Source organism: Pseudonaja textilis, chromosome 9 (genome assembly GCF_049901715.1).
Source record: "Pseudonaja textilis isolate UNSWEBS1 chromosome 9, rPseTex1.2, whole genome shotgun sequence".
In the NCBI taxonomy this organism is placed as follows: domain Eukaryota; kingdom Metazoa; phylum Chordata; class Lepidosauria; order Squamata; family Elapidae; genus Pseudonaja; species Pseudonaja textilis.
The window spans coordinates 15,667,934-15,690,476 of record NC_141998.1 but is presented as its reverse complement, the minus strand read 5'-3'; the positions used below and the strand labels follow the sequence as shown (position 1 = coordinate 15,690,476).

At 40.0% G+C, this 22,543-nt stretch overlaps 1 protein-coding gene across 1 annotated transcript; it reads right to left on the bottom strand.

The window, feature by feature from the left end:
• Nucleotides 1-4,849: 4,849 nt before the first annotated feature.
• MSANTD2 (Myb/SANT DNA binding domain containing 2) lies at nucleotides 4,850-19,312 on the bottom strand. Its single transcript, XM_026718055.2, has 4 exons — nucleotides 18,774-19,312; nucleotides 10,948-11,206; nucleotides 8,219-8,279; nucleotides 4,850-6,637 (listed from the first exon to the last, which is right to left on the bottom strand). Exons 1-4 carry the CDS (start codon nucleotides 19,281-19,283, stop codon nucleotides 5,785-5,787), a joined length of 1,683 nt encoding a protein of 560 aa, XP_026573840.1. The 5' UTR covers nucleotides 19,284-19,312; the 3' UTR covers nucleotides 4,850-5,784.
• Nucleotides 19,313-22,543: the final 3,231 nt, after the last annotated feature.

Below are 22,543 nucleotides of genomic sequence, written 5' to 3'. Positions count from 1 at the left end.
ATATAAAAATTTGGAAACTGCTCATCTCATTTACAAAGCAACTTGTTTAATAATGGTCCAAGGCCAATTATTAAAGGAACAGTAAAACAGGTACAATAAATAAATGAGTACAATTACACAAAAATTTTGAAATGTTCACTTTTCACGATTATTTGTGAAAATGGGCACTTTACAGTTTCTGAATTCTTACAGTTTCTATTGATAACAGAACCAATTTGGTGTATTGGCGAAGGCTCCAGGCTAGAAACTAAGAAGCTGCCTGAGGCCTAAAGCCAGCTGAGTGGCCCTTAGCCAGTCCTTCTCTCTCAGCCCCAAGAAGGAAAAACCTTGCCAAGAAAACTACAGTTCAGGCAGTCACCTGGAGACAGCAAACCTGATAGCACACACACAAAAAGCACTATTGATAGGATTTATTATTATTTTTTTGCAACATTTGTAGGTTTCTGACAATTAGTCACATCAAAGGAGAGAGAAGAGGACATGTCACAAGCCATGGATGCCCACTATTCTGTAGCTCCCAATTTCCTATGACCAACCTTCAAAGTGCTAATGACCAGAGGACTGCAAAGAATATACAGTCCTTCTATGCCTCACCATTCGGTCAAAACTGAAGAAGCTTCTTGAATGAGAAGCGAAACATTTTCAAAGAACATTCAAAAGGCAACTGGACTTTCTTGGGTTGTTTCCCCCCACCCCCCCCCCCACACCTTTGGAACATTATCAGATAAAATGCTTCAAAGAAAAAAAAAATCAAGAAAGATGAGTTGCTTTTTGAAAAGAGGTTTTGGGAGAACCATGACCTGGGTGATTGAGAATCTCTCTAGCCATCCTGATTTCCTAACTATATACCTGGGGGGGTGATCTTGGTCACAAACCCTGGGGCAGAAGCTTCCTGCCTCCTGAAATCACAGGAAAGCACAACTGCCACAAATGGAGGCAGTACCCTTTTTTTTTTTCAAAAATTGGGGTGTGGGGAGAGAAATTCCACCAGTTTACTGTACGCAGCATTGCCTGTTACTTCTGAAGGATGCTTCTGGGCTTTGACTCATGTGCTACAAAGACATCACTTCCAATTCTATCAAGAATGTTGCAAAGGAGCACCATACAGTTGTTCAGAGTTTAACCAACCATGCCCTTTTCTAGAAAACTCCATTCCACTCACTCCAACTTATTCTAGTCAGCGTGGTTGGTCTTCATGTTTGGTGTGTCTCTCTCTGTGTGTGAATAAATAGAATCTTGGAAATCTTGATCAATAATGATTATGTGCCATCCTGTTGTTGTCTCTTAGTAACCACATAAATTTTCTCCCTGACCTGTTTTTTCATGTCTTCCAATAAAACACTCATCTTCACTGTAACCAAGTCCCTCTTCCTTTTCTCTTTCCTTTTGCCAAACCTTGGTAAATTTGCAAATACCACCTTCATATTTTCAACATTTTCTTCTTTTAATATTTCTTTGGATCAGCTTAGGGAAAATCCTGCCTTTTTTCTTCTCTGGAGACAGCCCCCATTTGGCTTTCCAGAGTGAAAGCTGTTCAGCTGTTAGTATTATTAAGGGAATAAGTAGTGTGGATTCTTTAAAAAGTTGGCATTTTGGAAGGAAATTGCATTCTTTGCAGCACGTCACCCCCTGCTGGCAGAAACTGAAAAGAGCTTTCTGTGAAGAGTTTTGAAAGCTAGAATACAGATAATTCTCAATTTATAACCATTGGTGACTGCTTAATTATGGCACTGAAAAAAGTGAATGATAACCATTTTTCACACTTACAACCATGGTATCATTCCATTGCATGGAGCCATGGTGGCACAGTGGTTAGAGTGCAGTACTGCAGGCTACTTCTCAGTGGTGGGATTCAAATTTTTTTACTACAGGTTCTGTGGGTGTGGCTTGGTGGGCGTGGCAGGGGGAAGGATACTGTAAAATCTCCAGTCAAGAGGTGGTATTTGCCAGTTCTCCAAACTACTCAAAATTTCGGCTACCAGTTCTCCAGAACTGGTCAGAACCTGCTGAATACCACCTCTGCTGACTGCCTGCAATTTGGCAGTTCAAATCCCACCAGGCTCAAGGTTGACTCAGCCTTCCATCCTTCCGAGGTTGGTAAAATGAGCCAGATTGTTGGGGGCAATAGGCTGACTCTGTAAACCACTTACAATGGGCTGTAAAGCACTGTGAAGCGGTATATACATCTATTGTTATTGTATATACGTCTAGTGCTATTGCTATTCCGTGGTTACATGATCAACATTTGGATGCTTGGCATGTATTTATGATGGTTTCCATGTACTGGGGTTGTGTGATCCACTTTTTGCGACTTTCTAACAAGCAAAGGCAATGGGAACTCCAGTTTCACTTAACATGTTACTAACATAACCACTGCAGTGATTCACTTAATAACTGTGGCAAGGAAGGTTGTAAAATGGGATAAAACTCACTTAACAATTGTCTCACTCAGCCACATTACAACAGTTGTGGTTGTAAGTCGAGGATCGTTTGCCCAGTCGAAGTTTACAACTGGCAAACTTTCACTAGGAAGCCTTGCCCTTGGAAGGAGGCAGGCGAGATAGAGATGAGATTCTGAATACTCTCTTATTGTGCCCATTTGTTATAATGAGGAATCCTGCCCCCTTCTGGATTTTATTGGGTAGAGAATAAAATAAAAGACAAATCAAAAATGGGCTTTTATTTTCAGTCATTCTCTCCATCCAGGTGGGCTCAGGTAGAGTTAGTCATGCAAAACCTGAGCAAGCTAGACTGATCACATCCTGTTAGTGAAAAAGTGATGCAATTACACACAAGCTCAGATTGCAACTCTTCAACCCCCACCCCAGAACCTATTTTCAGGTAAGTTGCTAGGGTGGAATTCTACAAAATACTATGTACACATATGCGCTTTTTGGTATTTCATAGCATTTTGGCAAATTCTCTTCTGACTGAAGAATATATGGTGATTCGGAACCGATGTCTGGTAGAGCTAAGTGACCTTTATTTTTGCATTTTCGTTGTCAAAATAATGATCATCTGCCAAAGGGAAATACATTACCTCTTTTGAGTATGCGCAAGTACTTAATTTAGACAGCGACTTGCTTCCAACCTTATAGGAGCACAAGCCAAAAGCTGCCCGTTGAGAAATAAAATAGTGGAAGAGGATTCAAATTCCTTGATGCGTTATGTTCTTTGGCCCTCCTGAGACTTTTTTTTTACATTTCCTGAAAAGCAGGTACATCAGAATAAATAAGGCTCCCTTAACTTATATTTAAAGCAAAGATAACAATCTTCTCAAGCAGAATTTGATTCTGTGTGATTTATGAACATTGCCATCTAATTTTCTTGACAATAATATATAAACTATTTGCTATTGTCCCTATTTAATATTTCATTTAAGCGTTAATATGGTAACTTCCCCAAGTACAGGTAGTCCTCAACTTACAACCACAATTGGGATACAGTTCTTAAACAAGGCAGTTAAGTGAGCTGTACACAATTTCACAAACTTTTTTTTGCTAGAGTTAAGTGAATCCTTCCGGTTATTAAGCGAATCATGTAGTCATTAAGGGAATCCAGCTTTTCCCATTGACTTTGCTTGTGGGAAATTAGCTAGAATATCGCAATTGGTGATCATGAGATCCTGGGACATTTCAGCTCTCATAAACAGGTCAGTTGCCCACCACCTGAATTTTGATTATGTAATTATGGGGGTGCTATGAGGATTGTAAGTGTCAGGATCAGTGGCAAGTCACTTTTGTCAGTGCTGTTGTAACTTTGAACAGTCACTAAATGAATGTTTTATGTTGAGGATTACTTGTAGTTCATTATTCCGCCCCTCCTATCACATTAAATATGACAATTGGATACACATTTCTGGAGTTAGAGGAACTTTTGGTGAGACTGAAAATTATATACATCTCTTATTTAGTGTCCAACCTTGGCCACTTTAAGACCTGTGGACTTGAACTCCCAGAATTCACCATCCATGCTGGGGAATTCTGGGAGTTGAAGTCCATAGGTCTTAAAGTGGTTAAGATGGGCCCCTGAAGTACATGGTCAATTTGTGACTTGACTATAAACTCCAGGTTGGAGTTACAGGTTGCCATGATGGAGCAACTATTGTTTATAGAAAATAAGTAAGTCAGGAAGGAAGCTTTCCTGAAATGGCTGGCTGGGGAATTCTGGGAGATGAAGTCCACAGTATTAAAGCTGCCAAGATTGGACACCCCTGCTTTAGAGCATTTCAGCATTTGGCTCCTGCCAAACCCTTGCCTGGGTCTTTGTGTGGATCCTGTACTACTTTCCAGTATCAGGTCCCTGATAGTCAACTCGACTTTATTGGCAGTCACCAAGCAGGAATCTGGTTCGGAAAGTAAGCTAAAACTTTTTCCTGCAAGCAAAAGAACCAACTTGGCCAGCTTCAACCATTTTGATGGTGAACAAGCAATTTTTTTTTTAATTTGGGGTTATTTTGCACAAATGTGACCATTTTGGGGCAGCTGGAATAAGCAGGCTGAAGGAGATCACAGATTGATAATGATGGTGGGTTTTTTTTAACATTGAAGCATCAGCAAACTGGCAAAATTATGAGGATCCTTCAACAAGCAGATGGAACATAATCTTTTATACAGAATGTTGCATTTTTATTAGGAAATGTTATATCTGCTATTATTTATTCATATAATACTGTATGGATTTTGCAAGATGAGCCATCCTGAGGGCTTCTTTTTCCCGTCTGAAGACAGTGCTAATATATGAATATACATTCAAAATAATTAAAAAATATGTATAATAAATAAAAACATTTTTTTAAAAAAATTGCCAGTACACATCTTCATAAAGATACAATCAGGCAAGAAACACATTTCTGAAAATCCACATTTGTTTGTTTTTATTTGGACTGACACATTCATTATATGTCACAACTTCCACTGATCAATGAGGTTCGTAAAAAAAGAAATTAAAAAAAAAACCTGGCACTTGCCAGCAGCGCAATGGGATTTATATCGGAACATTATAATGAGGCATTAAAAATGCTTACTCCCCTGGTCCATAACTCCCCAGTTCCCACCCGAGCCCACCCCTCTCACAGCTTTGATTGTATTTGATAAAAGCATGATTTGATAAAATGCTTCTCAGCGGCTGAGTTACTTTCACTGCCACACAGAGGTTAACTAAATATTTCTTAAAAGGCCCATGGATGATTTTTAAATGTAAACAAAACATAAACCAAAATTAAAAAAAGGTGATATGGCAACACTACTAGTAAAGTGGGGTACATCACAGAAAGAGAAGTTTTTGCAGGCAACACTGGTTGAAAATTGTAAGAACACTTGATGGGTGAAGAAACTGAAATGCTAAATTATATACAAGAGGTGCTAATGGTGGCACTGAAAAACAGTCTTGTGTGACTGGGTTTAAACTCATTATCTATTGCTTATTTATTACATAACCGTAATCACACTTGAGACATGTGTGTAAAAATGAGACATCGTGGAAAACAGTTTTTTTGTATGAAATTTAACATGTACGTTCATCCAACATGGAATGTACCAATAGTATCATATTTACAATGCTCCCTTTGAAAGTCCTTTTCTTTATAAAACCAGTTGGCTGGCCCAAGGAAGTAAACAGCATATTTTACTGACTTGAGAAACTTTTTTGTAAAATCCCCTATAAGTGTCCTCCTCATTTCAGTTTGGTTAGAGCAGCTGATTTTGCCTAGTCTTGTACTTAATCAGATGTCCCAAATGCCACAGGTGATACTTACAATGTCCTGATCCTTATGAAGGATAAGAATCAGTTGTTAAATTTCAAAGGGTATCCAATGGCTTTTTCCAGGCACTCTACCAAAGAGCCAGCAGAAAGGAAGTCCCTCTCCACTTCTACAAATTTAATATAAATAGACTTAGGAGAAATTCCCGGGTCCACAATACAGTTTTGTGATAAAAATCCATTGATTCCAACCCACTCTTTGCTAAAGGTTTTGGTGTTGGCCTGAAAGTGTAAAAACAAGCACTGTTGGAGAGTCCTGACCTCGGCGATGCCAAGGTAACAGTAGATGATTCTGGTGGGCTCCATCTCCACTTTGAGGGAAGCTTGCGACAATGGCATTTCGGTTTCTCCCAGAGTCTCGCTTTCAGGTTCTTGGCTGATGCTCTCATGATCAGGAGATGGTGGCTTCTCGTGACAATCTTCATAGCCGATGGCATACAAACCAGGGCTCTTTGGAATGCCTCCAGGTAACAAATACTGGACAATATTTCCGCCCGTTGGCTTGGAGTGAGCAATAGGTATCCAGTCAATTTCCATGTGTAACTCTAGGCATCTGGCTTCACTGATAGTAATCTCTAAGAATTTGTAATACACGTTCTTCCAGTTCATTTTCTGAACTCTGGTCATGATGATCCTGCCCTCGGGCTTCTCAGAGTTGAAATATTCCCGGAGTCGCTTGCCAAGGGGAACTTGGGAACTGATCTCAGCATAATGGTAACGGATATCCTCCTTCCACCGTGTATTATAGCCAATCCCGAATATAGCCAGTTTGTTAGAAAGGTGTAGCCTAGAAAAGTCCGCCCAACTTTGAAAGAGTTCCCATTTTAACTGGACGGATTCCAAGATCTGTACAATATTCTGCATTAGGTCGCGCTTCCTTTAAATAAAAAAAGAACACAATAGGACTAAGTTTTAAGGCGGGTGATTAAGAAGAAGAATAAAAGGATGCAAACATAAAATGCCAATGGATGTAAACAGGCCTGCATTATGCTAAGGACAAATAGCTGCTAGAGAAATTCACGATAGTGTCTTAAACCCTTATAGTACGAAGCAAAGGCTTCACTTAATAGTGTTTGTTTAACAACTGCAGTGTTTAACAAACATGAGCCATGTGAAGTCCATTCTTTGCCTGAAAAATGGAACCAATTCCATTTATGACCTCTCTGGTTTAGGACAGGAAAGACTGCTGCCTGCAAACTGGAGAGAAACTAATTGTCCATAGGGATGATGCAGAGCAAACTGGACCAGTAGTCTAATTTTTTTTTTTTTTTCATATAAATTTTATTGAATTTACAATCAGTAGTCTAATTTTTTAAGGCACTGTCATCATGAATCCTGTGTGGCAAATACAAGTAGTCCTTGACTTATGGCTGTAATGGAGCCTGCCTATTATAGTAACAGCACTTAGACTTATATACCGCTTTAAAGTGCTCTACAACCCTCTCTAAGTGGTTTAGAGTGTCAGCATATTGCCTGCAACAATCTGGGTCCTCATTTTACCCACCTCAGAAGGACGGAAGGCTGAGTCGACCTTGAGCCTGGTGAGATTCAAGCTGCCAAATTGCAGGCAGCTGGCAGTCAGCAGAAGTAGCCTGCAGTACTACATTCCCACCACTACACCACCATGGCTCATTATGGCCATAAGTTGCAACTGTCAATCTAATTTCACCACTTTTGCGGTGGTTCTTAAGCAAACATTGCAGCTGTTAAGCAAATGCCATGGTCGTTAAACAAATCCCGCTGTTCACTATGGTACAGTTTTGCTACTGTAAAATGGTCAAGTGGATAGCTGGATGCTGCAAACAGCCTTAAATGTATCCATGTTGCCAAGCAACCAATGTACAGTCATGTGACCACGGGAGGAGGTACCATTGGAACTTCGGATCCAGGTTATGGGAGTTTTTTGATCCATCAAAATTTTGAATGATCCCTAAGCAACCAAGTCATAAAAATTGAAGACTATCTACAGTATATTCTGAGAAACGAAGGGAATTTCTAGATTGCTGTATCTAATGCAACTCCTAACAAAGCACAATCTTATAAAGAGAACCATTGTAGTGTAGTGATTAAGGAGCTGAATTAAGACCAGCAAAATCCAGGCTGAAGTCTCAGCTAGGGAAACGGGGAGCTATGGAAACTTAATTCTCAGCTCAACCTATCTCAGAGATATGGGAAGGCTCCTCCTGACCCATTCTGATTATTCACTGAGACATCTCGATAGGCTTTCATTCAGTTCCTGCATTCCAAAAACTGCTGATATAAAACAGTCAACATTTGCATAGCCATTCATAATATGCATGCAATTATTAGACACTGCAACTTCCCAAGGATATTTCAACAGCACAAGTTTGTATTTTATCTGGTTCAGCTTGAAAAAACTGAGACTCTTCTATTACCCTTGAAAAGTGCAGATACTTTCAGAATCTTAATTCCCAGGTAGATCATTCAAGATACTTACTGAGAATCTTCTGAAGATTCCTGTTTTATCTTCAATGTTTTCTTCACTGCAGGCATTTCATCTAAAAAGTAAAGCAGAGGTTAAAATAAATCATAATAACTGAGCCTTGTTACTTTAAAATGCAATTATAGCGCAAATATAACTGTGTCCAATTTTAGTATGAATACAGGCATCACTGTAGTTTATTTATTATTTATTTATGTATTAAATTTTATTGACTGGATAACTCCAGTGGGCTCTGGGCAGCATATAAAACTAGGAAAACTTTAAAAAAACAGCTAAAATATTGAATCACCCGACAGTCCAGGCTAAAATAGCAATAGCACTTAGACTTATATACTGCTTTACAGTGCTTTATAGCTCTCTTTAGGCAGTTTACAGTCAGCCTATTTCCCCCAACAATCAGGGTCCTCGTTTTACCCACCTCGGAAGATGGAAGGCTGAGTCAACCTGAGACAAAAGAATCTAATACATGGCAAAACAACACAAAACAGGGGCTGTTGGAGGGGGTGCAACAAAGTAAGCAGGCTTCCTGGACCTCATAACATGGCAACATTTAGCAAAGGGACCTAGAGTGCGCCCACTCTGCTGGAACTTATTTGGGCAGGTAGAAACGACTGGAGAAAAGCGATCTCTCAGATACCTATGCCGTGGCCTATGCCATACTGGGCTTTATAAACAACCCATGTCCTGTTAGATCATCGTTTCAGAGATATTCCCTTACCTAAACAGAGAAATATAATGACCAAGGATGAGCAAAAAAAAACAGGGAGAACAGAAGCGACTTCTAACTTCCTGCCAGCTCCCCACTGAGTTTCCTAGTATTGGAAATCTGCTGGAGGGGAGGGGAGAGGAAGGAGAATGAGGCATTGCAAGATTGGCTGGGAAACTGTAGCTGAAAATGAAGATTACATCACCACAGCAGTCCATCCACAACCAATAGCCCTCAAGCAGCAACAATTTCCCCAAAAATTGTTTTCAGGAGTCACAGGTCCTGGATTTTGCACCCATTCTGTAAGTTAACCCATTTGAGGTACCTTGGTCCAAAGGTTATTGCCCTATGATCCACTGTTTCACCCTGTTAAAGGTCATGACGAGTGTTTTAGGTGGTATATCGATAGATAACCAGCACCTTGAAGTGCACTCAGAAGCCAACTGGCAGCCAATGCAATTGGTGTAGCTGTGGTGACACGTGAGCACATGCAGTGATGCCTGTTAGTGCTCATGCCACTACATTTTCATGCAGCTATATAGGTTCTGGTTGGTCTTCAAGATCAGCCCCATGTACAGCGCACTGCAGTAATGCATTTGTGAAGTGACCATGGCATGAATGACTGTCTAAATCAGGGGTCTCCAACCTTGGCAACTTTAAAACTTGTGGACTTCAACTCCCAGAATTCCTCAGCCAGCTTTCAATTCTGGGAGCTGAAGTCCATAAGTCTTAAAAGTTGCCAAGGTTGGAGACCCCTGATCTAAATGGCCTCCTTCTAGGATAGCCAGAAGCCAAAAGCCATTTTAATATCAAATATCACTTTGCAGATTTCTAGCATACATCAATTAACACCAACTGATACTAAAGACAAAAAAGTATGACAATATGCATATGGTAGCTGTTAATTGGAGCAATAAGCAAAAGACTATAAAACGGTGAAGACATATTTTATTGTGTTGTACTGGAAAGGACTTTTGATATTATGGACAAGATTGCAATGCAAATGACAAATCTCTGTAATGCCATGCTTTCTTTCAGTTCAAATAATAGAATCCCCTGCCCTTAATTAATGTATTAACATGAGGTTTCACTATATACGGGTAGCCCTCAATTTATCGGTGTTCGTTTCATGATGATTCAAACCTACGATGGTCTTAAAAACGTGACTTACAACCCATCCTCCAAGTTATGACTATTGTACCACTCTTGTGATTGCAATTTGGTGTTTGACAACTAGCTCAAATTTAAAACATTTATAGCATCTTCAGTCATATGATTATGATTTGCAACCATCCCAGCTGCCTTCTGACAAACAAAATCAATTGGGGAAGCTGGATATGCTTGATGGCCACAGTAATTTGCTTAAAAGTCTGATCTAATCAGAGATGACTCGCTTAGGACCCCATTGCTTAGCAACTAAAAATTCTGGTCTCAACTGTGGTCATAAGTCAATGAATAACTATAAAGCAAAATTCTCAATATTTAACTGCGTTTTCTGAAATCTGATTTGAAAGCAATGATTCTTGAGAGCTTTTACTGTATCAAAATATGAATTGTGCTATTGATGTTGGGAATATATAACTAAACTATACAAATAGAGTCCCATACTGATTAGTGCTTTGGGCCTGGATTTGTTTGAGTCCAATTCAACCTCTCTCAACCTTGGAAGCTGACTTAGATCAGTCGTTATTGTTCAGACAATCTCACAGAATTGTCTATGTGAGTAAAAATTGGAGGAAAGAATATATGACACGTAGAACTCTTGGACAAGAGATGTAATGCAATGAATAAATAAATACACAAGCAGGTGGAGTGTCAAATCGTCTACAAAAATGAAGAGTTGGTACTGCCCCATTTCCTTACTTAAAATGAGATATCTCAGCCTCATGTTCAAGGCATGCAACAGGAAGATGTACAAAGCAGAAACGCTAGGCCCATGGTTGCAACAAAAGTTGCAGTGGCACCAATTCAAGTATTAGCAGTCACCGGTGTTTCGGTAAAATTTGCCACATCTTACCTAACTCTTGCTCGCCTGGTTGGTAACAGTAAAGATCCTGACTATGGTTCCCCCATTCGTCCTGCGAATATTCCTCCATTGTGCTACCATCAGACTCCAGCTCTTGATACAAGCCACTGCTATTGATGAGCACCGGTTGGCAGAGTTGAGAGTCCCATCCTCCTTGACCAAAGACCTGCTCCAACTGTTCAAATGTGTAACTGCTTTTTCTTTTGCCCACACCATGTTCCTTCACTCGGCTGTAACACCTGCGAAGGGTCTAAGACAGAAAACATGCCTGTTAGTTTATAGTGGCCCACCTTCTACACCTCTTGTGCCATTTTTATTCTTCTTTAACTTTGTTCTAAACTCTGCCACATTTATTAGATTCTTTTAACCAAACAGGAATTTACGAAGAAGTTTTAAAGCCAAGTTGAATCTTCACAGCCATTTAAACTTCACAGCAAAGAGCACTTGTATTTTTATTTTTGCCATAAGAGGACAACACATTTAATAATTTTAATATATCAGCTCCATTTATTTGTCCTTTATTGCCAAAACATTCCCTTCTTAATCCCCAAGCTTGCTATATTATGCATATTAAAAACCACAGGGAGATACCAACAAGCCCGTAAGATATACACATTTACGAAGGGAAGAGAAAGAACAGCTACTGTGCTACCCATAGTTTGAAACTTAAGGAAAAGTAAGGGGGAATGGGGAAGAGAGAGGGATAGGGAGAAAGAAAGTGAAAGAGAGAGAGAGAGAGAGAGAGAGAGAAAGAAAGAAGTCACCAAAAGCAGACAGCTGGATTGTCCCTTATTCCAAAAAGAAAACAATTAAGAAGTTATTTATAAAATGTTGGCCTAAACTCTTTAGCTAGTAAAATATATTACTTACATAGTTTGCATCCTTACTAACTCACTCTGTTTCTTGGGAAGCTGCTGAAATTTAAAAGAAGTGAAATCAATAATGCTCTGTATTCCCATGATCAAATATTAAACACACAATATACTAAGATGGCCAGGTCTAATAATAAAACATTAAACCCAACACTAGATTTTAGGCATCTTTTATACCCTAGCCTAGCTCAACCAGATATTACCCACTTTCACTGCACCTTAAATCATTCACTTGTCAGTAAGAAGCCAAATTATATATAAAGGCAAGTGTGAATAAAACACTGCTGAAAATGCTTATCTAGGTTTCCCCTCTTTCTAACTCCACCCCACTTCTGTTCTTAGGGGGAAATGCTTAAATTATGTTTCTTAATGTAGTTCACTGCAAAGGGTGGGGTACAGATGAAAATTGACTAAAAATGGGCAAAGCTTTTCCAGTTCAAACTGTTGGAGCTCAAAACACTTCCAAAATGGTTGAAATAATCAATTTTGAGAGCAAAGCAACACCACTAAGATTGACAACATAACATGACACTTTATGGAGAATCCAATGCCTTGAGAATGGTGAGCCATTCATTGGGTACCAATGCTTTCTTTCCCTCTCATGCAATCCTGCCCAGATCTCCAAATTTATTCCAATTCTCAAAGGAGCAGATTATGAAGCAAAGAGAAGAACTAGCCTGTTTCCACTTACACTGATGGAACTATTTTAATGTGACTCTATCTCACCTACTCTTCGATAAAGAGCAAATATAATTCACTGATAGAAAAGGGATGACAATACCTTGGAAATGTTAAAAAAGAATAAAGTAGAGTAAGAATAGTCTTGCTTTTCAGCACAATTCTAAGAAAGTGAAATAATCTGGTCACCTCAGCACCTCAGCACAAAACCTTACTGTTTCCAGAAAGCTTATACGCTGAGAGTGGATTTCCCTTATAACTCTGTTGCATCTTATTTCTTCACTATGAAGTCAGGTAAAAGTTATTGTAATCAGCCTTTTTTAATCTTAGATTTCCCTGAAATTTGAATGAAAGTTATCAAAAATGAAATTACTTTCGAGATGCAGAAGAAGCAAGAGGACTAAAAATCATTTGCTTGTGTAAAGTAACAGCGTGTTTTACCACTCTTGTAGTATAGGCTCCTTCATCCTATTCCATCCTAGGTATAACAAAGGACTTTGGAGTGCATGGCAAAGCCTTTATTGTTATTGTTTACTTCTAATGACATGAGCAAAAAACTGGGAATCCCACAATAAATCACTAACCTTATGGGATAGATCTTGAATTTCAAAGGATTATTGTCAATCCTTAAGTTTCTTAGACAGATTGATACAGATAACAACTACAATAAACAAATTGGATTTTCCCAATTTATTTTTTAAACCCAAGGGTGGTTTAAAAACTAGCTTAAAGACTTGCAGTGAGTCAATCTGAGAAGGATGGAAAATGTGACATGCCATGAATTTGCTATCACCTTCTGAAGTTATTGCAGGCAAGGACATTGGCCAAAAAGCCTCCATGTACTTTTCAAACCAATGGAGTCAGATTAGCCTTTCAAATAACCAATTCCTGATTTCTTAGCATTTTTTGGAAATTTGCTTTACAGCTTCCTGTCATTTTGCACATAGGATCTGATATTCATCACTCTCTAAATCAGGGGTGGGCAACTATGGCCCTTTTATGACTTGTGGACTTCAACTCCCAGAATTCCTGAGCAAGCCATGCTAGCTCAGGAATTTTGGGAGTTGAAGTCCACAAGTCATAAAGGGGCCATAGTTGCCCACCTCTGCTCTAAATCCTACTTAGCTTTATGTTTTGCAATACTTTACCCCCTTTTCCCATTTAGAAAAAAAACATTTTAAACAATTCTAAATATCTTTCAGAGAAATATGTACACATTTCTTACTCCTTAAAGTGCTATACTATCTTTAGAAAGAAAGAAAAATACAAACACAGGTCAACTCTGGTTACAATTCAAGATATTCTATACAAAAATTAGCATATTGTTTGTCCCCTTTCCCCACCAGACCTTACGGATATATGTTTTTCTCTAAATTTGGGGGCAAGAAAGGGATAATAAATACATCAGAAATGTTGCTAGCTATCAATGTTAAAATAGATTTTAAGTCATTGCTTATGTTTTGACATTTTTCAGCAAGCTGCATAATCCATTTATAACAAACGATTTGGCTTAGTTCTATAAAAGGGCAAAAGAATGTTGCCTAGAGTCACATCACATAAATAAAACTGAATCTCCCGAAATCAAGACACTTTTGCTTAGTTGTGTGATAAAGCTGATCATCTAACCAGGGTGCAGTCTAAACAGAAGTCACTAATAAAAGTTTCTAAAAATTGTATTAACAACCCAGCTTAAAAAAAAACCCAACCAGTCCCTCCCAGAAAATTAACCAGGATGTTTTCTCATGCTCTAATAAGATCATGGTAAGCTCCACCATCCACACAGTTTGAAACCTTAAATTAAGCCCAAATGTGTAAGAAAGTCCCTTTTAGTGGCCTCTTTCAGTATGACAGAAGCAACCTGGCCCAGCAGTAATCCTATCCAGTATTCAGAACAATTGTAAGAATCCAAATGAATTGCAGAAACCTGCCTGCTGAGACGGAGCAGGGGAATTAGAGACAAAGTAATAGAAAAACTCATGGATATAGTTGTAACTCCATGGAAAAAAACATCTGCTGTGACAGCTTCATTCAGCAAAACAAATCATCCATGCTGTATTTCAAATGAACAAAGCTGTTTTTCTACTCGCTGGTAGAAAAAAAATGCCTTATTATTTTACGTATTTTACAGTTACTATTCTTTATGCTATAAAATATCCAGCTTGCATTCTAACCTTATGCCATAATATGGCCCGTTTTCCATCCACCCCCATTGCGTTTTGTACGGATGCATCATAAAGCAGAAAGCAGAATTTACACTAGATAGGTTTCTACATCATGCTAAGCTAAACAAATCTAAAATAAAAATAAACACAGCAACACTAGCAACAATGCTACAATTTCTTTCTCTATGTTAAAGCGACATCCCATTTTTCTTCCCAGAATTCAAGGAGTCATACATTTTTTCTCACAATAGTCCAATGGGAAAATGAGCTTAAGTTCCCCAATTTAATCTGGTGAACTTCCGTGGCTGAGAGAGAACTTGGACCTCCCTAATTTTCTTTAGTTTAATTAGTTAAGTGTAAGCAGATATGCACTTACATGTTGAAATTTCAAATAGTTTTGCAGCACTAGCAGTTCCTAAATCTATCGATGGAAAATAAATATCAGCAAGCACATAGGTAAACATGCAAAGCCAAAAGATCAGATCCCATTAAAAAGGATCCCATACAACACAATGGGAAAAGAGCCTGGTTATATGGGAGTAATCAACCCTGACTGTTCTTTGGAAGAACAGGTACCAAAGTTGAAACTCAAATATTTGGCCGCTTAATAAGAAGAGAGAAACTCACTGGAAAATATCCTGATGGCGGGAAAGATTGAAGGCAAAAGAAGAAGGGGAGGGCCGAGGATGAGAAAGTTAGATATGCAATAAACGCAATAAAACATAAACTTGGGCAAACTTTGGGAGGACAAGGGCCTGGTGTGCTATAGTTCATGGGGTTGCAAAGAATTGGACACAACTTAGAGACTGAAGGACTAAATTTGGAAATTAGAAGAAAGCAGTGCTAAGAGGCAAGAAGTGTGGATATGTTGTTTATGCAAGAGTGCATTTATGATGGGATCTAACACTTTCAGAGGATGAATCTTCATAATCTCTAAAGCACATTCTAGTAGATTTAGAGGATGAATCTTCATAATCTCTAAAGCACATTCTAGTAGATAAAACAGATTCTGAGAAACTATCTGTGTACCTAAGCAACTGCTGGCCTTTTAAAAATAAGATTGCTTTAGTTCTACAGAATGAAAGAAAAGCAAACTGTATACATTAAATTGTTGGTACTAAAAAAATGGCATTATAGATACATTATTGTGCCACCTTGTAGAGCAACCTAATTTTACCTTTGTCATTTTCAAAGTCCACACAAGGCCTGCTTTATTTGTGCTGAATATTTAATACATAATGTATTGAAAATTTCTCAGAATGCAAAATTTCACTAGGTGATGCTGAATTTAAAAATAACACAATGCTTGTGGACTTCAAATTACACATATTATAAACAAATGTAACTGCTGACATTTCTGTGAAGCCTAGATCACCACAATGTCATTATTAGCATATTGCAGCTTTTTAAAATATAGAAATTGATGAAGAGAAAACATAGTTTAGAAAAGAAAGACAATTTTTATTCTTCATCATTGTTAGTACTGCCCTAGGTACCTGTAATTCTATTGTAATTCACTCGGTGTATTAAATAACATAGAACTTCTATTAGTTTGAAGAAAAACTTAATAAGAAGTTTCTTCTCCATGGTTAAGTGTAGCTTTACCTTTTTGATTTGATTATGCCATCTTTCAATGTAGAAAAATGTACTTCAGAACACATAGCCTTTGTTATACTTACAGATCCATCCAAATACAAGATTTATCTCATATTTGTGGTTTGTTAAGTGACTTTTTAATTTAAAGCATCAATTTGTTTTTGTTAGTCTTGTACTTTTTCATGAAAACCTCCCAGAATCATAGTCTTAAAGAATAAGTAGGTGTGAAATTGTTTTCCTAGATTTTCCTAGTCTTTCTACATATTTCTGTCAAGAAGGGCAATTCCCTTTCAAAATGTTGGCTAACCTTTCAAGCTTCTTTAGGAATGACTCTCATACAGCTGAAAACTATATAACACTGATTAAACACACACACATACACAATCTTATGGATTTCTACCCAAAGGTAAATTTCACAATATTTACTCTTGGCTAGCTAAAACAAGGACCACTTTTCATAATGCATGTACAGTAAATATTTAATCTTCATTATAGTTGCATACTTTAAATACAATCTTTTAAATTACTATTCTGTTAAAGCAGAAATATCAAGCAAATATCATACCTATAAATTCATAGCTGAGCAACAGATCTGCAGACAGAAAAGATGTTGTTGTGGGAAGACAGTACATTTTTTTGTTTTCCAAACACCAGAACCAGCAACAGTTTTGTCTTCCCTACAAAACACAGCCTTCAGTTGTCTAATGTTATTATTTGACTCATAACTATGGCCAGTAACAAAATCACACAAAATATCAGAATTCTATATTCCAAACATCTGACGATTGATAGACTAATAAAAATCACAGTGTCCATGCATTGAGAAATCTATTTCTCAACTCCTGAAGAAACCATGGAACATCTTATTTAAAAGCAGCATTCATTAAAATAAAAATGTAATGCAATCAGAAAAGTTCACGATCATAATAGATTAAGATACATGTGGACCATATAGGATTCATGTCAGCCACATTTGCAGCACCTTCTTTATGGACTACACCCAGAAGTTTCACATTCTAGTGCACAAAATCAGAACTTCATCATCATGAAGACTAAAAACAACACCTAAATTTTAAAACTTCATTTTAGCAGAAACAATTTTACAAGGTGTCTGCTTGTCCTTAGATCTACCATAAGAAGCCATGGACTACCCGAGGCACTGCTACTTTAAAGATGGAAGCATTCATTCAGCTCACAAAAGTCCACCTTAATCAACCCACATGTGCATCCTTTTGTAACTACCCCCATCCTTGTCATTTGGCAGAAGATCAAAGCGGATTACTTGCATGAGATCTCTCTGAAGTTTACTACATTAAAGTTATTTATGTAGCAGGAAGGTCTAGCCACATTCCACATGACGCCCCTCACTCATTTCCTATAGTGTTTCCCACATAAATGTCAGCATTTCTCTTTCCTAATCTAACTTAATATTTAAGCTTAAAGTCCGCAAACAGAGCTAACCAAGTTCTCATCACTGAATTTTTTAATGAATTATTTTGCATTACAGAGGGCTAAAACAAACCCTTCTTCATCATCATGAGGACTTACAATTACAGGTAGTCCCCGACTTACAACAGTTTGTTTAGTGGCCGCTCATCGTTACAACAGCATTAGAAAAAGTGACTTACACCCGTTTTTCACATCCCAACCTTTGCCGCATCTCCATAGTCACACGCTATACATTTGGATGCTTTATAAGTGATTCCTATTTATGACGATTGCAATGTCCTGGGATCCCCTTTTGCGACCTTCTGACAAGCAAAGCCAATGGGGAAGCCAGATTCACTTCACAACCGTATTAGTAATTTAACAACTGCAGGGGTTCACTTAACAACTGTGATTTTAAAAAGTTGTAAAAACTCACTGAGCAACATAAATTCCAGGCTCATTCGTGGTCCTAAGTCGAGGACCGCTCTGTATTGACAACACCCCTCAAGCCAGCCCCCAAGGAAATTCAAAGCCAACCAACCTCCCCTGAGCACAGGTTTTTATGCCCCGACAAACCCCAAGCCCTTGATTCTCACCTCCAAACTCTCCCACATTCACCCCCTGTCGTCTTTCCCGCTTTGAATTGCGCGGTTCTTTGTGCGGGTGTGGTTTTTTTTTTAAAGCGCACCGTTCCCTTTTGAACAGGCAGGAGTCGCCGCTCCCGATCTTAAGACAACCTCCCGCCTTCCAAAAATAATAATAATAATAATCTTAAATATAAGCAAGACCCACTGGGGGTGGGGTGGGGGTGGTGGAAAAGGGTTGTTTTGAGGGGAGGGGGGTTGAGAGAGAGCATGTGGCTCCTTAAAGCTAACGAGGCAACCTAGATCGGCAGCCCTTCTCACCGGCCGCCAAGGGCCTCACGGGACGAGGTTCAAGGAAAGGGGCGCGCATCCTCGGAGAAATACCCCCAGCCCCGACGGGGGATGGCCGGGCTGGAGGGAGGGACGGAAGGGCTTGGCTTGCCCTGGGGAGAGCGCCGCTTCCTCAGCATCCCCGGCTCGTCGGCGGCGCTGCCTACCTTGATGCGCTCTCGGCACTGCGAGGGGGTCCGTTCGTAGCCCAGCTCGGCCAGGGCTCGGGAGACGCGCTCGTACATGGCGGGCCCGGGAGCCTTGCTGCCGAAGACGGTGCCGGCGCCCTCCAACTGCTGGTACCGCGCCTCCACCAGCCGCTCGTTGCCCCACACGGCGATCAGCGCGTTGGTTTCCGCCGGCGTCCACGACATGCCCCGGCAAGCCGCCGCCGCCGCCGCCGCGGCGCTGCCGCCCGGGGAGAAGGAGACGGAAGGAGAGGCCCCGACGCCGCCGCCTCCCCCCGCACCGGCCCCCGCTGAGGTAGCCGCCGCCGTCCCCGACCCCGCTCCGGCGGGGCCTAATGGGGAGGCGCCGCTGGGCGTGGAAGGGTCGGAGAGGCTGGGGTTGCCGTCGCTCAGCGCCCCGGGGGAGCCGGGAGACAGCACCTCCATCTTGGGGATCTTGAGCGGCGACTCGGCGGCGGAGAGCTGTGAGGAGCCACAGGGCGCCGCCATATTGGGACTGCGGGGCTCAGCGGGCGGAAGTGACGGGGGGAATCCAGGGGGCGGGGCTTCCGCCAGGCGGCGGCAACTGGAGGTCCAAGCGCGGGGAATGCAAAGAGGAAAAGGGAAGGTTCGCTCGCGCGCCGGGAGGGGGCGGGGCCGCACGTGGCGAGCTGGGAGGAGCTTTCGGCGGCTGAGGGGCAGATCGCGTCAATGGAACGAAAGGCCGCGTATTGGCTTGTCTCTTCGCCCTGTTTTTTTTTTTTTTAGCCTAGCGATATCTGTGCAAATCGCAGTCATAAGTCGAGGATTATCTGTGTGGCATGCCGCGCGGACGTGGTTTTATAACAGGGGCTGGTAATGACCTATGAAGCCCTATGGCAGGGGTCCCCAAACTTGGCAACTTTAAGACTTGTGGACTTCAACTCCCAGAAATTCCTCTGCAAGCTATGCTGCCTGAGGAATTCTGGGAGTTGAAGTCCACAAGTCTTAAAGTTGCCAAGTTTGGGGACCCCTGCCCTATGGGACCAGGCCACAGGTAGTCTTCTACATAGGACCACAACTGAGCCCAAAATTTCTGTTGTTAAGTGAGACATTTGAAGTTGCCCCATTTACGACCTTTCTTGCCTCTGTTGTTAAGTGAATCACTGCAGTTGATAAGTTAATAAAGGGGTCTCCAACCTTGGCAACTTTTAAGACTTGTGGACTTCAACTCCCAGAGCTCTTCAGCCAAAGTTTCTCAGCTTTGCTGTCTGAAGAACTCTGGGAGTTGAAGTCCACAAGTCTTAAAAGTTACCAAGGTTGGAGAGTCCTGAGTTAGTAAACCAGTTGTGAAGTAAATCTGGCTTCCCTATTGACTTTGCTTGTCAGAAGATCAGCAAAAGGGGATCACATGACCTCAAGACACAGCAGTGGTCATACATATGAACCAGTTGCCAAGCATCTGAATTTTGATCACATGACCATGGGGATGCTGCAAAGGTGGTAACTGAAAAACAGTCGTAAATCACATTTTTTCAATGCCATTGTAACTTTGAACTGTCACTAAACAAACTGTTGTAAGTCGGGGACTACCTCTAGGTGGCAGGTTGTCCATGTAGTTTTTGATCAACTGTAGTCCCTGTGTTCTTCTACCAATTGTTCTGCTCTCTTAGTGACTTACACCAGAATTTGAATTTGCAGCAATAAAACGCCACGGAGCATCTTCACCTCACAATCCCTAACTGTTTAGAGTTTAGCATCAGCCCCGTTGCAGGTGAAATATAGAAGGTGATTTTCAGCAATCTAGTTCTGGGTGTCAGCTCTGCACTCACCAGTCTGTATCATATTAATAAAATATAAATTTTTAAAAGATCTATGTTCAAATGCTAATGTCTAGGCCATCTAACCACTGAAGCGCAGCATCACTTCTATTAAAAAACATCAGACACAGGATCGGTGTATGCCCTCCGTTTACAGCCGGCCATGAGGTGATCTACAGTCAGTATCATATTTCAAGCTTTACATTCCTATATAGCAGTTGTAAGAGTAAAGAACCAAACTATTCATTTATGATTCATTTATCATTTTTTTAAAAAACGTTTTCTATTTTAACTGACAGCCAATGTTCCATCATTTTCAGTGCTTTGAAGAAGAAGAGGAAGGGGTGTTTTCTTCCCATAGAGTTGTGCAGCTTTGTTTAAAAGGAAAAAAAATCTGGAAACCTCAAGCTTTTCCTGAAAATACTGGTAGCCTTTGTTTCCCTCTAGTTCTGTTTGACGTCTTTCTAACCTCCACAGGTATTCCAGACATTTGGATGGGATTATTTTTCCCCCTTTTCTTTCTTCTGTTAGAATTCCTACTTCACTCCTTACAGAATCTGAAGTGTACGTTATTAGCCAAGGTTTTCCCAGTTACGATTAGATCAGATTGCAAGTTACATTCGAGATTTGCTTTTCAGCAAGAGTGTGCTTGTTTGTGTTTGTTGTGGCTTTTCAATCTTTTTGCAGCTGCTGCTTCTCGCCATCTGTCTGATATTACACGTTTCCTAATTACGCTGATTTAAATATTCCACTTTGTAAATATTCTGTAGGAGTTGTGATTGAAACTCTGTACATAAGTTGGAGGTATATGCATCTCCAATATATGATACACAATTTGGGTTTATTTAGTTGGCAGTCTAAATTTTGTCAATTATTTAACCAGCAAAGTAGTTCTATTGAGGCCCAGCATCATATACATGCAGATAGTCCTCGACTTACAGTCACAATTGGGATCAGAACTTCCACTGCTAAGCAACAGGGTTGTTAAATGACTTTACAACCTTTTTCTTGCCATTGCCATTAAGCAAATCACTGCAGTTGTTAAATGAATCGTATAGTTGGTAAGCAACTCTAGCTCCCTCCGTTGATTTTGTAGTCAGCAGCGAGCTGGAAAGCTCTTAAATGACGATCACATGACCCCAGAATGCTGCAACCATCGTAAATACATGCCTGTTGCCAAGCACCCAAATTTGATCACATTCACTGGGGGAATGCTGCAACAGCCATAAGTGTGAGGACTGTCGGTCTTAAGTTGCTTTTTCTACTGCTGTTGTAATTTCAAATGGTTGCTAAACAAAGCATTGTAAATTGAGGACTCCATGTATTACATTTTCTATATGTTCCTGATACTGCTGCTGTATGAAATAACCCATTTAGCTTTAGGAAAAGGGAGCATGGGTTTTCATAAAATCTTGTAGCATTTCTTCCTGTTGATGCTTACCTAGGGTAGACCACTTCGAGTGTCATCTCATATCTGAACACTAAAGGGAGCTCTTATTCCCTATAAAACGCAGCAGCTTTCTAACATGCTGGTATTGGACTTTTGGCATGGTATAATCCTTCAGAGTTGACGTGACTAAAATATCAGAACATTTTAATAAAATGCTTTCTGTTAAGATTCTTGTCTTTCTTTGATTCACCCTTCATTTAGGTTTACAAGCTCCTCTGTGATGTAATCCTTGCCTTCTTTTCTATCGTTTTCTCACACTATCAGAATTGATTATCCATGGGATGGGATGGGAAGCGTTCCAGATTTCTGTTGGATTGGATGCTATTAATGGAAATAACATGTAAAATAATTTTTTTTAACTGTGAATGAGATCACAAAGTTTGATTATATAATTGTTTTACAAAAAATGTTTTATTTTAAGGTTGACAGCTAGAATTTTTTTTATAAAAACCCATGCTAATAATCTGTATAGGGATATCTGGTTAGGCTGATTCTCCTATCCCCAAGCACTGCAGTTCTCA